The sequence below is a fragment of the Podarcis bocagei genome, assembly GCF_964188305.1.
Source record: "Podarcis bocagei genome assembly, chromosome: 2".
NCBI classification, from domain to species: Eukaryota; Metazoa; Chordata; class Lepidosauria; order Squamata; family Lacertidae; genus Podarcis; species Podarcis bocagei.
The window spans coordinates 103773442-103790522 of NC_138126.1; the positions used below are offsets into that span (position 1 = coordinate 103773442).

General features: G+C 41.3%; 1 protein-coding gene and 1 pseudogene across 3 annotated transcripts in view; one reads left to right on the forward strand and one right to left on the reverse strand.

Annotated features, from left to right (window-relative positions):
• The window catches only part of RPTOR (regulatory associated protein of MTOR complex 1), a 325607-nt gene that overhangs the window by 161993 nt on the left and 146533 nt on the right, over nt 1-17081 (forward strand). For both annotated transcript variants that reach the window (XM_081180842.1, XM_081180843.1), the window contains exons 8-9: nt 16131-16231; nt 16823-16967. In XM_081180842.1, the coding sequence (XP_081036968.1) occupies nt 16131-16231; nt 16823-16967 (246 nt within the window). The remainder of the gene's footprint in view (nt 1-16130; nt 16232-16822; nt 16968-17081) is intronic.
• LOC308579940 (cytochrome c pseudogene) lies at nt 11605-12258 on the reverse strand (annotated as a pseudogene). Its single transcript has one exon. The product of its transcript is annotated as a cytochrome c pseudogene (transcript).

Sequence of the window (17081 nt, forward strand, 5' to 3'; positions counted from 1 at the left end):
CCCCCAGAACAGCATTGGGGAGGGATTATTCCATCTGTCAAGCTGGTATGCTTACACTGACGTAAAGTTCAACATAGTGTGATGTTGAATTCCACCCAATATTATAAACATGAGTAGTGTGAAAATCTGCCTCCATATTTTGGTCATATGGCCCACTGCTAGCTGTGTGTTAAGACCAGCAATGTCAAAGGGGAAAATAATATGTGCATTCCACTTCCAGTTTCTAGAAGTAATTGCTGTAGGTCCCAAGGTTATATATGCAGGAGTAACTTAAGGAGCACTAGCTTTGCTCCTAGTTGTGCTATAGTCATTCATTGGGGACTTATCTAATGCTGTCAATCAGTAACTTTTTACCAGCACAAAATTCACTTTCCTAAAATTATTCAAAATAAGAAGTCTGATGCTAAAATTACACTTTGTTTCTATTATAGCTATCATGGAGGGGGGCAAGCTGGAAATCAGTAATTCATTAATGTCTGCCAGTCACTGATAAGATGAGTAATGATTCAACAGGAGCTAATTTAGAGATGAAATGGGGAAAACAAAATCCCCAGAGATTGCACAGGAGGAACAATGTGGGTAATTGGGAGAAAATGTGAAAATCATACTGCAGTGCTACGAAATAACCAATTTCTCCTGCATACCATCAGAGGTGCGTAATTAAGCAGCATTGCTTTTTATCATAGCAGATCTGGAAGGTAGGCTGAGGGATGTCGTTGTCTGAGACCTCAGCACTTCACCTCTGCTGAATTGGATTAAAATGTATATGTGGGTCAGTTGCTCAAGCAGAGTTTGCTGGTTCCTTCATAGCCTTTTTTTGGCACAGCAGATTTTCCTTGCAATTTGTCATTATTAGAAGCATCTTCTGGAGGGGAAGGCCAGGCACTAAACTGAATTTAAAATACCAGAACTTTTCTTGGGTTAGCTTTTGCTTTAGGATGGTTATCTATAAACAGTAAAAGTATTGGGTAGGCGTCCATCCATCCATCAGTAAACAGAATATGCGAATCAAAATTAGGAATGTTTTACTCATGTTCCACTATAGTTTTAAGTACACCTGCACTAGCCACTGCAGAGAACATTTTGTATGAGCTTTGCAAGGACAATAGTCCTCTCTGTAGTGCTAGCTGAAAAGTCCATGCATTGTGCTCAGCTGCCGCATACCACTGCAGAATCAGCAGTGCTAACTACTAGTGCCTAGGGCAATATATTTTCCCCAAAGATGATTGCACAGAAGAACCACTTGATCAATGCCAGTGGGTGGAGGTGGGGGTGATGGTTGTTGTTGTTGTTGTTGTCGTTAATTTCATTTAGGCAAGACCCAACTCAAGGCAAATCCCAAAAGTAAATGCAATTAACACAAACCCACATAATAGTTAAAACAAATTAAAGCCAGTGGTGTGCAGTCACTGGACTAAGGGGACTAGGCTAGTCCCCTAAATGTTCTCCTGGTGCCTCCTTCCCAAAGCCCGGGAAGCTTCTGCCCTGCTTAGGGAGGGAGGAATGATGCTCACATGTGCAATGTTCCCTTCCCCAATTGCCCTTGCAATTTCCCCTAACTGTTCCCCTACGAAAAGTTTCACCACATGCCACTGATTAAAGGCCACAAAAAAAGAGAAACACAAAGCTGAAAGATTTCCTAAAGAGGAGGGTTTTTCTTGTCTTCTAAATGACACTGCTGTTAAGTTCTTACAAGTTCCTACCAGAACATTTATGTCAAGTTCCTGCAAGATTCCGTTGAAAATAGGCTTCATGCAGCTGTAATGGGCCCCTGCCATCACAAATGGCACCTTCTTTGGAGTGGGGAGCAATTGCTTCCTTACAGATTCCAAAAGGTTCTGAGGGTAACCCTGAACTGGAGGAAGGTATAGATCATGAGAATAGACTCTGGATATATGTCACTCTTATTGGTGCATCTTTGTCATCTTTCTTGTCACCCATTGAGTGTGCACTTCCATAGACCCCTGTAATCTAGATGCTTCTTTATTAGTAATATGTTTCCTACTAGATAATTATGTGCCTTATGCAGACTCCCCTCCCCATTTTGCAGATAAATGTAACATTCCTCAGGGTATCTAGCTATGGGAGTATATTTTAATTACGCCAAAGGGTTAAGCGCTGTATATAGACAACAACATTGCAGCCCCAGGGAGCTTATTACCTTAATTAGTCATTCATACTTAAGATAAATTCAAAACCAAGTGAACTGAAATACTATTATCCTTGGGAGGGCACCTCCCTCAAGTCTCATGACTAATAAAGGGCAATTTAAATAAGCTGGTAAATTTCTTTTAAATAAAACGCAGTAGAAGTTTGCTTAAACCTATTTTAGGGGTTTACATTTTGACTGCTAGGGGGGCAGTGATGGCGAATGTCCAGTGTAAAACATACCTTGTTAATGCTTCGGGTTCAGTGGGGAGGCAGCTTTGTGGATGATGTTCTCTAAGGTTTATGTCTGGCAATAAATCAATTTTTTTATTGAAATGGTGCACTTAGTTTTATTGCCATTGTTACAGAGGGAGCCAGGCTCTGAGAAGAGCCTATTGTATACGCAAAATAAGGATTGCATTCAACAAGATGGTTTTCATGGCAACACTGTTCCATTTCCTCATATAAATTAATGACATGGTTGAAAACAAGCGTTCAAGTTTGGGGCTCCTATACAATAAATACTTGGGCCACTGTGGAGCATAGTTAGGTTGGGGGCAGGTTTTGAAATGCAGCCAAAATCTGTTAAGGGTTGTTTATTTTTGTAGCACCCACTTTAGAGGGGAAAAGGACATTAATTTGATGTTTACTTTGGGGGTGGTTCTTGTTATATTAATTCAGCACTGTTAGTTTATATAGGGCTTTACAGAGGTACAGAATAAACAAAAGAAGGCCACTGTCCCCAAGAGAGCTGTATGTTGACTGTGGAAAGATAAGAAAAGATGTTGTAGGATAGACGAGAAAGGCAAAATGAACAAGGAATGTCAGCACATGAAGCTACAGGAAGGTAGGCTTTGTTTCTGGAAAGGAAAGGGATTAAGGGGTCATACTAAAGGCTCTGTACAAAAGCATGGTTTTGAGGAGCGATTCTAATGAAAATAGCAAGATGGAACCACATATGTTTTACTGGAGGGGTTTCACAGCACAAGGAGAAGACAGAGAGAATGAACGAAATCATTTGAGTGTGGAAAACATTCTGGTGTCTGTAGCTGGTGGAATTTTAGGAGTGAAGATCACATATGGGGTTGTGTCATGGAAGCACTGAAAAATGCAGTTTTTAAGATAAAGACAAAGCTTGTGCAGAATGCAGAAAAAAGGGAAGCTGGTGAAGCGATATGAGTAGGGGTATCATATGATCTGAACAACTAGAGAAGTAAATACTATAAGCAGTGTTATGGATGGAGGTGAGACAACTCTGGTGTGATAAGGAAAGGCTAGCATGCTTGCAGATGTCAAAGTGGGAGTTGAGCATCCATCTCTGTGTTAGCTGAATGGGCTATGGCACAAAGTGAATATGGTGAGCAAAAGCAAAGGAGAAATCAGAAAGCTGGTGGCGATGTCAAAGTGTAGCAGTTATTGAGGAGCGGAACAGTTGGAAGGGAATATAAGCAGTCCAGTCATACTGAATTTGAGACATCAAGGGGACATTCACACAGAAATACCTGTTGGACAGAGAGAAAATAATAGAAAGATATAGTGGGGTGTCTACGTATTATAAGTGGTACTGAAAGCCTATCAGTTTATTGAGAGACCACCCACAGAAATATAGGGCGAGAGTAGTGGGGGTTGAGAATACCCAGCAAAGAAGGGGAGGGAAGAGCAACTCTCTTTGTTGCTGTAAAATCAAGAAAGCCAACTGAGAACACAGTAGCAGAGACCTAAAGCATAGACTGAGCCACGGAATGTGGCATGTTTGTTAGCTTTGAAAGTATAGTTGATAAATTTCTGATCTGCTCTATGATATATATGCACTCAATAGCTTTAATAGATCCACATTGATCCACTAAGAGTTGGATCATACGATATACTGTTTAACATATGGCCATTCTTCATTCCCATGTACAAATGGAATGTGTGAACTGAACGATCATTGTGCCCATAGGCAAAGCGGCCCTTTCCTCAGCTGTTCTGAAAATAATTCCTGCTGGCCAGGTCCAAGATTGTCACAAATCTAGTCCCCCACTCCCCGATTTTAGGTTTGGTTTAGGTTTTCATTTAGCTGTTATGTAGCACAGTATTACTACAGAATTCTGAAGTACCTGCTTTTTGAACTCTATAGTTCAATATTTCTTGGAATCCTCCTGTGTGTTAGTAGATAAATTGGTGCTGATTTAAGTCTGGAGACAGAAGCTGCAGATATCTTATTCTTCAGCGCAATTTGCAGAGAATTAGGGCTGCCTCTAGACTATAGTTTCTGTAGTACTAAACAGGAAGAAGAAGAAGAAGAAGAAGAAGAAGAAGAAGAAGAAGAAGAAGAAGAAGAGGAGTTTGGATTTGATATCCCGCCTTTCACTCCCTTTAAGGAGTCTCAAAGCGGCTAACATTCTCCTTTCCCTTCCTCCCCCACAACAAACACTCTGTGAGGTGAGTGGGGCTGAGAGACTTCAAAGAAGTGTGACTAGCCCAAGGTCACCCAGCAGCTGCATGTGGAGGAGCGGAGACGCGAACCCGGTTCCCCAGATTAGGAGACTACCGCTCTTAACCACTACACCACACTGGCTAGTGAGCTAAAAGCTATGTGTTGGGGAGTTAGTAGTAGTGTGGGCTTAGTGCTGATCTTGCTAGTCCACTATGACTTGTGTGTATCTGGCAAAGTGCCTGCAGAATCTTAAGAACACGGCCTTATACCACTGAGCCATCTAGGTCCATATTGTCTACACCAGGGATGGTGATTGCTTTTTCACCAGAGGGTCACATTCGTCATTGGCCACCCCTTTGGAGGCCACGTACCATTGGTGGGTATGCACACTCTTGTCCACACTGGACAAACATGTAGCCCCCCCCCCAAGCTAATCCAAGCCGATCAACTAAAGGGGATTATCATCCCCTTCTCACCCAGCAGATGATTGAATCAATAATTAAGGGGGCAGTTCTCAACACCGTTTTTTCTTTCTGCTGCCACCACCAAAATAACTAGGGGCTTGTTTTTTCCTAGCCCTGCCCATAGGGCTTTTTGTACATGCTCTACCACTGACCTTACCACCCTTCCCTTCTCTCTCTCTCTCTCTCTCTCTCTCTCTCTCTCTCTCTCTCTCTCTCTCTCAGTGTAGGTAGGTATCAGAGGTGGTACTGTGGTTAGTGTGCCATCCTAATGTTCTCTGCCCCGTAGGCCCTAAAGTTACGGTAGTTGCTGGGGCTGAAGCCTGAGGCGCCTCAGGCAGAAGACAATGCTCTGATCTGAAGGAATTTATACCAGGCCTAGTCACTCCACGGGTTTCACACTGTCTGTCAGTTGCAGCGGCTGATGTTACCCACCTGTACTTATTTGTTTACCATCAGTATTTCCTTCTGTGCCCCCCAAGGACTTTGTGGCCTGAGTGCACATGGTCCCTGTTAGCTTACTAGCCTCAGTCCCAGAAGCCTTCAGTCCCATGACATCAGATTTCTAGTCTAAGTTTCTGACCATAAACTGTGTTGTGAATGGCATTAGGGACAGTGCAATTGGCCTAAGAGAAATCGCTAAAAGTTCTTGCAGAAGGTTATTAAATCATGCACATTGCTAGGTATGGATGCATCTGATAATATTAATTAGAATAAATTGCTGGTTTGGGTTAAGTACTTCTAGCATTGTGCAACTGTTATAGTTTTATATATACAACAGCAAATGAAGCCAGGACAATTGTGGTGTCCAGATAAAGGAAAGAAAGGCATTTTTGGTTGATGTCAGATGCTTCTACAATTATTAGTGTGAGTCATCCAAAGTTGCTAGGTTTTCAAAGAGGATCTTTTGTCTGTGACACCTGGCACAAGCTGTTCAGTGACCCTGACATTTCCATAGTTGTTACCTCTGAATGGTCTCCAACGAACTTGAGCTCTGTAGAGAGGACTGCCAGGAATACTTGCTAAAAAATGGAAGTGAAGCAGCATAATTAAAGTGTACCTTATGGCTTGAGTCAATCTGGCCTCTTTCTTCTCGTTCCATGGCCAGTGCATTTTACTTGGTCTTCTGTGTCAAAAACCTTCCTGTGAATGACAAGGTAATATCTGGGGAAACAAAATCAATTCCCTTTCCTTTCCCACTCGTCATATACTTGACTAGGATGTTCTCTTTGGCTTTTCTGAATGGCTGAACTTCAAAAGCATAAGGGGGGCAGTCTGATGTTGCTTTGCAGAGGTAATTACTGTAAATCACATTTTTCAAAAAATACAAGCTCGTACAGAACTGTGACTTAAGGCTAATTCATTTTTTTAGCAGGAGCAGAAATAAGAACTTCTCATAGACATTCTCATGGTGAGAAATCAAATTAGATTACTTTTACATTTCTCTTCTGAAGGCTGAAGTATGTCAGAATATGGCATAGATTCCAGTTGTAATTTGCTGTCAGCCTTAGACATGTAACTGTATCATGCTGTGTTTTAGAAGCAGCCATATTATTTTGCAAAACAACAACACAAAAACTTGATTATATATCTGTATCTGTATATCTGTATCTATATATATCACACACCTTTATATGTTCAGGAATGGCTCGTATATCCAAAAGCATGGAACTGGGAAACACAAAATCAAAAGCAGAGAACATGCTAATGTCTTTGTTATCTTTTTTAACATGCCCACTTTAAGCATGCCCAGTTCCTTTAAAAAATGTTGAAGAATCTCATGCTGTTGCTCGAAAACATCTATATCGTATTGCTCTCGTAGTAGTGAAGCCTTTGCTACAGATTAATTAAGATAGTGCAATGGTTATGTTTACATTTTCATTGTGATTTTTTTCACATATTAGTGTCTAGGCAATACAAGCTGGACACCCTAAGATGTAGGAGAGAGGGAGCTATTACGTAGATGCTGCTGGTCTAGCATGTATAAGGCAGTGGTATAACATAGAAGAAAATTGCAGAAGACAAATGGATAAGAAGATTAGGAAAACAGTTTACATAGAAGAATCCTGTGTAGTAAATGTTTGTTTAGGAATCTGGGATCAATATAAACAATGATTCCCCCCCCCCCATCTCTGCATTTAGCATCTTTATTGGCAAATGAGCATTTCACTTTAAAATGGCAACAGGGAAGTTTTAAGATATGGAAGAAAATGAGATGGGAAAAATATACAGACTATTGAGAAAGTAAAGGACAAATTGAAGATATAGACTGTCTGGGAGCTAGGAGATCTGGAAAAATAAGATTGTTAAGACTCTAAGCCACATGGAACATGTGAAGCGGCTTTTTCACAACCCTTTTATAATATACTGGTGTATGGCGATATGTAGGTAGAAATGTGTTTGACTGTGTTTGTGTGAAAGATTGTGGAAAATCTTATTTTTTTAAGGTTTAGCTGTTGAATGTATATTAAGTTAAACAAAATTAAAAAGAGATGGAAGAAAGGGCAGAGGAGGAAACAAACAAATGCATCTAAAGATGGGGGAAGTGAAACAAAAGGACCCTACCCATAGAGATTATAATTTGTTGTCATAAAAACAAAAAACTAGGGAAATCAAGATAGTGAAAATGGAGCTTTAACTATACACACCTTTGTCGGCAAGATGATGTCTCTGCTTTTTAAGATACTGTCTAGGTTTGTCGTCGCTTTTCTCCCAAGAAGCAGGTATCTTTTAATTTTGTGACTGCTGTCACCATCTGCAGTGATCATGGAGCTCAAGATCCAAAATCCCACCCCCTTCATATGAACCACAATCTATATGTAGCTAGCCTTCTTGATTTACTGACTGTGGATATGAATGACTTCTGAATGAGATTGAGTTAGACAATGCTGCATTCCCTTTGAGGTTGTTTAAACTGTATTCTGTGATACTGTATAGTCATTGAAATCAGTTTAACTGATTTTACTGAAATTTCAGTGGATGGTTGACTTTTCTTGGGTGTTGCATTTTAAAATTATTTTAAAGTGGGTTTTTCTGTGGATGGCACTGTGGTCTAAACCACTGAGCCTAGGGCATGACGATCAGAAGGTCAGCGGTTCAAATCCCCGCGACAAGTGCCAGCTCCTGCCCAACCTAGCAGTTCAAAAGCACGTCAAAAGTAGTAGTAGTAGAAGAAGAAGAGTTTGGATTTGATATCCCGCTTTATCACTACCCGAAGTGTGAGATTTCGACCAGCTCCGGCCCATCTGGAGCTGGTACAGGCTCGTCTTATCTTGAGCCCAAGCAGAGCATGATCCGCAGACGAAAGGATAAGGCAGTATGTGCTACATGCTAATTTTTATTTACAAGCTATGCTGAGAGCATACATCTTGCCTCTGTGAGAGCAGAGAAGCAACTCCCTCTCGACACAAAGAAACCGAGAAAACACTGAAAAATAGGAAACCAGTGTACGTCACATCCAGTCTCCCATTCCCGTGGGAACCTAACAGTAACTCCGACTGTCGAATGTAAACAATTGTCTTGTGACAAGCATTCGCTGCTCAGTGAGGAAGCAGAAACCAACACGAAGGAGTGCCAAAGCAGCTAACATTCTCCCTTCCCTTCCTCCCCCACAACAAACACTCTGTGAGGTGAGTGGGGCTGAGAGACTTCAAAGAAGTGTGACTAGCCCAAGGTCACCCAGCAGCTGCATGTGGAGGAACGGAGACATGAACCCGGTTCCCCAGATTACGAGTCTATCACTCTTAACCACTACACCACACTGGCTCTCAGTACAAGTAGATAAATAGGTACTGCCCTGGTAGGAAGGTAAACGCCGTTTCCGTGCACTGCTCTGGTTTTGCCAGAAGCTGCTTAGTCATGCTGGCCACATGACCCAGAAAAACTCTCTGCGGACAAACGTCGGCTCCCTCGGCCAGTAAAGCAAGATGAGCGCCGCAACCCCAGAGTCGTTCGCGACTGGATTTAACTGTCAGGGGTCCTTTATCTTTACCTTTTACTCATTTGAAATGTTTGCTTTCATAATCTTGTGTTCTCTCCCCCCAAAAAAATTTGGCCCTGAACTGGAGGAACCATATTGCTTGCCAAACTGAAAGGGAGGGTGTTATAATTGTTGGAGAAAGGAACATTGTTCTTTGGCTTTTAAGAGAGTTTTGCAAACAAATGAGATTTTGCTGAAATTAAACTCTAAGAACATCTTTGTGCGATGTTTAATTGGTCCATTCGGAGGATGGTTCCACTGATTACAGTGCTATAATAGTACAAGACCAACCTATAAAGAGATTTATTTCTGACAGCAAAGTGCTTGACTGTGCCACTTTAAGCTGCAAAGCGCCAGGATAGCCTCCCATCTGCCTTTTTATTGCATTCCAAAAAGAGCCATTGTAGTGCATATTATTGTAATGAGGTAAATTTACATTGTTATCTCTGCATTCACACATTAACCAAACTGAATGCATGTTTCACATGCTTTTAGCACTGCTAATCTCTGAGATTTTCTCAACAGAGAAAACAGTATCCAGAAAGATGCCATGCCGTGTTAGCTCTGAGCCAGGTCACAAGCATTTGATATAAAAGCATGGAACAATTTCTGAATGAGTTTGCTTTTTGCTCTCCCACCCCCCAATTCCATGAGAAGCAGGTTAGTGACATGAAGTATTTGGGGGAACGCAGGAGAGAGTGGACAGGATCATTAAGGCAGTGTAAACGTACACATCAACCGTTCTCTGTAACAGAGGTGGACTCCCTGCACTTGAACCATCTGGGTGCATCCATTTAAAGAACAATCCCACAGCAAAATCTGGTGTATATTATTGCAACAATAGCCCTGATGTCATTCCATTTGATAGTCAGAAGCTTGTTGTTGTGGAACAAGACTTTTGCAAGCAACAGTTTCAGTTCTAGTGGAGTTGCACAGCAAAAGTAGTCTGCAGCTAATCCATGCAAACTCTAGGCTGTCTCGTTTCAATTTATGGGTTGCTGAAAATGGCTTGAGCAGCTCCCTTCATGCATAATAATAATAATAATAATAATAATAAAGTGTTGGTGTTGACCTTTAAAGCCCTAAACGGCTTCGGCCCAGTATACCTGAAGGAGCGTCTCCACCCCCATCGTTCTGCCCGGACACTGAGGTCCAGCGCCGAGGGCCTTCTGGCGGTTCCCTCATTGCGAGAAGCGAAGCTACAGGGAACCAGGCAGAGGGCCTTTTCGGTGGTGGCGCCCGCCCTGTGGAATGCCCTCCCATCGGATGTCAAGGTGATGGACAACTACCTGACATTCAGAAAACATCTTAAGGCGGCCCTATTCAGGGAAGCTTTTAATGTATGATATCTTAGTGTTTTTTGGTTTCTGTGGAAGCCGCCCAGAGTGGCTGGGGAGGCCCAGCCAGATGGGCGGGGTACAAATAATAAATTATTATTATTATTATTATTATTATTATTATTATTATTATTATTATTATGTGTTTAGGATGTTAGGGTGATCTGGATGCGACATCTCAGACCACTGATCATCAGAATTGATTCAGCTAGGCTAGGCTGGTGTCCCTTTCTCCTCTCACGGCTCGTTCCATGTGTGTCCCTCCTGAAACTGCAGGCTTGTTGGAAGGATTATTTGGTCAAGGTTATAGGATAGCTGCTCTCTTCTGCTACAACCTCAAAAAAAAAAAAAAAAAAGTGAAGGAAGGATGGAAGTTTCATTCAGTGGCTGCTCCCCCTAGCATCGGCTTAGAGCTTGGACAGGAGCTTGTTTTAGCTCTATGTCTATACATTAATATATATTTAAAATCTTTCTGTTAATGCAGTTTAATAAAAGTTCCATTTCTTCCTACAGCTTACTGGGATAGGTCATTATAAAATCAGTGCCTCTATTCAGCAAAGCTTAACCTTGCTCCTGCCCAAAATGGCAAAACAGTGAAGGGAGGGGTGAACAATTTTAATGACTGACAGTGGCCTGTTTGTCCAAAAAAATGTGTAGAGGTTTTTAAAGCACAGGTTTTTATTTTGTCCCCTTGAGTGGATGGAACCTGTTCTACCAGTAAAGGAGGTTGTTCATTCTGTTGCATGTGCACTTTTTGATATACAGTAGTGATTTGCAGAGAATGCACAGTCTATTAAGCATTTAATGAACACTATCTCATGATATAGCCTTTCTAATCTCCAGCAAACTAATTGCAGAATCATTGGATGCTTTATCAACTACTAAACTTACTTTGAGCTACTGTCAGTTCTGCTTCACTGACGAAAGGGTCACTGGGTAAACATTTCACTGTTTGCAGGGATTTGAATTGATTTCTTACCCCAACTGCTCAAGCTTGTGAATCTGTGCTAGTGCCATTTCCGCCAAGCCTCAAGGGATGTGAACAGTGTGGGCTAGAGATTGTTACTTGGGAAGCTGCCAAGTTAGGAATTGATTAGTGTCACTTTGTTCTCTCTTTCTTTAAGAACATGAAATGGAGACCCATGGTAATTTTGCAGAGGTAAGGGGAGTCACTCTGGAAGTTTACTGGGAAGAGGAGAGGAGTCTCTAGACTGCATTACACCTTGCTTCTCTCTCTCTTTTTTTTACAGGGGTTGTTGTTTTTTTTAATTACATGATCAGGAAACGCTACAGTCACCCTGACTGTACTTATTCAAGCCTGATTGCACAATTCTATAAATTATAATATAAGAATAAGTACATATGTTAAGGACCATGCATGATCAAAAGTTCTCTGGCTGACGAGGAGGCTTTTTGAAGCTGCTACAATATGATAGATGTAAAAATAGAAAGTTTAAAAACCAATCTCATCAGAGAGTCATTTCCATTTGTATGGTGAAATAAATAAGGCAGCAGAAGCCATTAGTTAGAAGTGGCCTCCTTAAGGAATGCTATTAAATCTGCCCTCTCCCCCTTCTTCTTAATGCCAGCAAATATCATCTTGGTTCCTGCAATATACTTCTTGGGGTTTTCCAAGTAAACCATCAGAGTATCTTCTCCCCAGGTTATACCTTTGCTTTTGTTGGCTTCTGTGTAAGAGAAACCTTTGGCCTGACCAGTCTTTCGGCCAAAAAGACCATGCAGGTTACGGCCAGTCTTGTGCTTGCCTCCCTTCTCAACTGTGTGGCACTGCAAGCACTTCAGAACAAAGATCTTCTTGCCCTTCTCAACGTCTCCCATGGCCACTGCACACAAAGTAGAGGGAGGGATGCAAAGCCGCCGCCACGCGTTCTCATGTCAAGAGTTCCACAGACTGAGCCCTACACCTTATAAATGAAATAGTCCATCAATTTGTTCCCCTTTCCTAACATCCAAAATCAGCTGCTTAAGGCAATAGTCTCACTCAGCCTAATGGTAGGGCGGTTCCTAAACCTGAAAATAATTCCACAAAGAAAAGTATCGGTCAATTGACTCCCACCTCCACTTTCACAACCATCTTTTTAGTCAAGTAGTATAGAATTGGTTATTTAAAACTTTAAATACTCCACCTTTCAGATCAAGCACGTGCACTTGCTCCTGCAATAAAATTAAATACAACGTGGTAAAACACAACCAAGGGAGGAATTCAACATCGCACGGTTACAATTGTTCCATCTTTGCAAGCACTTCTGCTTGCCAGACACAACAATCTCCTCTCTCCTCCCGCAGCTTGTTCTGGGGTTTCTTCCAACTTCCCAGAGCTGATCTGAGAGGGTGTGGGGTGGAGAGGAGAGGAGAGGGGGTAGAAAGCCCCATTGTGCTAGTTTCCACTGGCACAACTATTCAGTCCAATTCAGCCTTAAAACAGCAGAAATATAGTAGTACAGTGGAACCTCAGTTCCCAAAAGCCTCCGTGGTCATATGTTTCAGTTCGTGAATGCCGAAAACCCGGAAGTAAATGCTTCCATTTTCTAATGTTTTTCGGAACCTGAACGTGCAACACGGCTTCCGCTGAGTGCAAGAAGCTCTTGCAACCAACGGGAAGCCATGCCTCAGTTTCCGAACATTTTGGAAGCCGAAAGGCCTTCCGGAATGGATTTCGTTCGAAAACTGAGGTACCACTGTAACAATAATTCATATGGATTGTATTCAATTGTTTCTCTACTCATGGAAGACTCTTGGTTTCAGCAGAAGCCTCAAGGAAGGATGGTGATTTTCACAAAACCCCCCTCAAAATCCTCCTCCTCTCCTGCTGTGCCGTATGTCACTTCCATCTTGTTCCCTAGAGTTCCCCAAATTTCTGGAACAGATGTGGCCCTGGGAGCACAGCAGTCTGTAGAGGGAAAGGGGAATCAACAAAAATCACTGCTCTACCCACCTTCTGTCCATGGAAACCGCCACTGAATTGAAGAGCCTTCAGTGTTTGGAGGGACATAATTGAATAGAACACTATTGGTTATATCCAATGAAACCATCCCATTAGTGCAAGAACTTCCACTTGCGCAATGGAATGTCCGTACAGTTTTCTCTCCCCACACCCACCCAAATATGCTCCGGAGGGTGGGGAGAACCCCCAGAACGGACGTCAGTACGCAGGCAAAAGAGAACAACGGGAAGCTCCACTGTGCAAGCAGAAGTCCTTGTGTTAACAAGATTATTTTGTGGATACAACCTTATCTAAGAACCAGCCAATACCAGCTGAAACTAAGTCTCATATGGGTGTATCTTCTCCATCATCCTACAGCATACTGCTCCTGAAAGCTAAGCCTAATTTAAGTGCTCACCATGTTTGCTAATCATTTGTTTTGGCTTGTGTTTGGACACCAGATCTACAATGTTAGTGTTCCAGAAGCCCTGAAGTGTTTGAGAGTTTCTTCGAGAAAAAGGAGCATTTTATATTAATCTTTGAAGGGAAAATGGGAATCTTCTGTAAAATTTGCTTTGCATCTGAAACTTGGGGAGGGGGGAGAACTGCTTGTCTTGATGAATCTAATATTTTTTAATGAATACAGTCTCCTTCATAAGATGTCCCTGAAGGTTATATGTATTTTAAAACTTTACACATTAGTGAAGGACTTAATGTTCCATCTACATTAATGCTTTCTTAGAGTGCTGATATCTACGATATTGAAATCCCTTAGTTGTACCTATGCCACCTTTTGAGAAACTACAGATGCAGTATGAGCAATTAAATGTTAGCTGATTGGTCAGTTACCTACCCAGAAAAATGCTGTTATATAATCTGAATAACAGAGATGGGTGGTGTAGGAATGTGCTACAATATTCCTATCTGATCCCACCTGACACTATTTTTTAACATGCAGTTCTGCATCTGTAATTGCAAGGCATAGCAATTTGTATCTATCTAAAAATTTGATATGACCTCTAAAATACAGGTGAGAGTACCTTGGATAGCAAACTGTGTCAGTTACTATTCTAATCCACACTCAACCATGAAGCTCAGTATGTGACTGTGAGCCTATCTCTGTCAACCTAACCTATTTTACAGAATATATTGTGAGGATAAACTTGGAGTGGATAAGAATTTATGTATGCCACTATGAGCTTCTTGAACGAAGGATGGGATTAAAATGCAATACAGTAAATGAAATATTAAATAACTGGGGGCAATTTTTTTAATTCCCTGGGGCTAATTCATTAGAACAACATCCCATTGATTTCAGTGGAGCTTCCTTCAATGTAATTTTGGTTATGCATCAAATGATGTTCACAACTGGCTGCCATATTGCACAGAAAACTAACTCTCTCTCTCTCTCTCTCTCTCTCTCTCTCTCTCTCTCTTTTTCTTTCTTTCTTTCTTTCTTCGATCTGATCTGCAATTCTAGGATGGCTTACATCATAAATGAATACAGCAGTAAAGCAAAATTCATTCCTATACCTTAAATAAAACTAAAATTTATTAAAATAATTCTTACTAGTTGTACTACTACTACAAATATTTACAGTTGGCCTCCTTAGCAAACATTAGCAGTCCCAACTGCATCCATTAGATTTGCCTACTGGATTGTTTTTAATATCAGGGGAAATCATCACTGACCTTTAATGGAATATTTGAGTAAGGACATAGAACACTAGATAACATGAAGTTAGACCAAAGATTTGATCTTCACAAGAAGCTATTTGTTTTGCTTTGCTTTATTTTCATAAGAATAATTTGTGCAACTTTTCCTTAGGACCTTTATTGTGAAATTTTATTTCACAGGAAGATACTATGCTTCTTCATCCAGTAACTTTATAGTTGGATTATTGGAGGGATGGTTATAGTCAACTATGCCATTTCATTTAGATGTTTAGTTATGCATTGTGATTTGTTAAATTTCCCCACATTTTCTAAGCTGCTCATTTTCAAAAAAATTCACTGGTTTATTCGTCAATCCATTCAATGATTTAGTGTGTAGTTCATCCTTACTGAATAATTAGGGGTTGGGGTTGGAAAACAGATCATAAAAGTATTCCCCACTTGCTTATTAGCATTTATTCTGAAGTATCCAGGAGATTTTGCTTCCAGTAATTTTATGTTCTTTAACATAGTTCAAAATTCAAGCCTTTTTAGTTCACTATTTGAACTGTGAGATGGCAAGAAGCCATGGGAGATGGGAACAGTGAGATGAACGACCATGTGAAAGAAAATATTCAGGGGTCAACTAAGGCTGCATTCCTAACCCCATTGAACTGTCTAATTTACAAGCCCATGGAGAGGCAGGGGGCAGATGGGTGCACTTGCCCTAAGGCCTCAAAGGGCTAAGCTAGCTAGGGGGCCATGCCAGAGACCTGACAGACTTTGCAGTCATGCCAAGGACACCCTGTGCCTCCCAGCCTACTGAGGACTTAATGGACGAAACACCCATGGCTGTCCTTATGCACCGCAAGGCTTCGATAGTAAAATATGGACCTGTGTTACTGCGTATTAGCGTGTAGCGTCAGATCAGATCAGGCAGTGGTGCCACGGCAGAGCGTCTCATGGTCAAGACTCCCGCCCCAGGTGTCAGACAGGCTTTGCATGTGTCTGCTTACTTACAATATTACTTCTGAGCAGACATAGGATTGTAGCCTAAGTCCCAAAAAATGTACATTTTACATTTAGAACGTAAGGATAAAGGATAGCTTCCTTTTGCAGCACTTTTGTGGGCATTGGAATAGATTAGCATGTTTCTGTTTTAACAATAATATTTCGTTATTCCTTGCAGAATTCCTGGGAGGCTCAATGACAGAAGAACGCCTCTGGGAGAATTGAATTGGATCTTTACAGCCATCACAGATACAATTGCATGGAACGTCCTACCCAGAGGTAAAGCTATGGCATATAAGCTACAGAATTACTGGCAATATATATAGCTTGATCATAATAGAAGAGAGCAGGAGTATGAAATGAAGCACTAATGAGGGGAAATAGGAAGCAGTGAGAACTGAGATACAAAAAAGGGAGAACATTTTGAACGGATAAAGTAGGATCTTACCAAACTTCATTTCCTTGCCATGTCAAGTGTCTTTGTGTTTGTGTGCTTTGATTTCCCCCTTTTTTTAACCCCTTGTGGTATGCTATAGTTCTGCCCTTTGACAGCTGTTCTCATTCTGGAGGCTTTAGGATATTGCATGGCAGGTATCAGAATGACATTCAGTGGATATTATTTCCACTACTAAAACTATGCAAACAAAAAATAAATGTTGACTCCTAAGTGTAAAGTCTCAGTTGAAGGCTCATCCAGAATCTATTAGTGTGCTTTAAAACTAAATATACAACGGCAGGCCTAACTATTGCGATAATGATTCTTGCCAGAGGACATGGATTTATTCAGGTGTCCCATTTCCTCCCCCCCCATGCTTTTTATTACTTTCCAGCTCTTTATAGGTGCCATCCATCTTTCTGTCTTTCTTGCAGATCTTTTCCAAAAGCTCTTCAGGCAGGATCTACTGGTGGCAAGCCTCTTTCGAAACTTTTTATTGGCAGAAAGGATAATGAGGTCTTACAATTGCACACCTGTCAGCAGCCCTCGTCTACCTCCGACTTACATGCATGCCATGTGGTAAGTTGCTACCCGAAATTTCCCTCATGATGTAAAGGTTTTACACAGATGCTTAGCAGAAATTTCAGGTGCTATTGTCACAAAATGTTGTTGCCTGAATCCTTTTAATGCTTT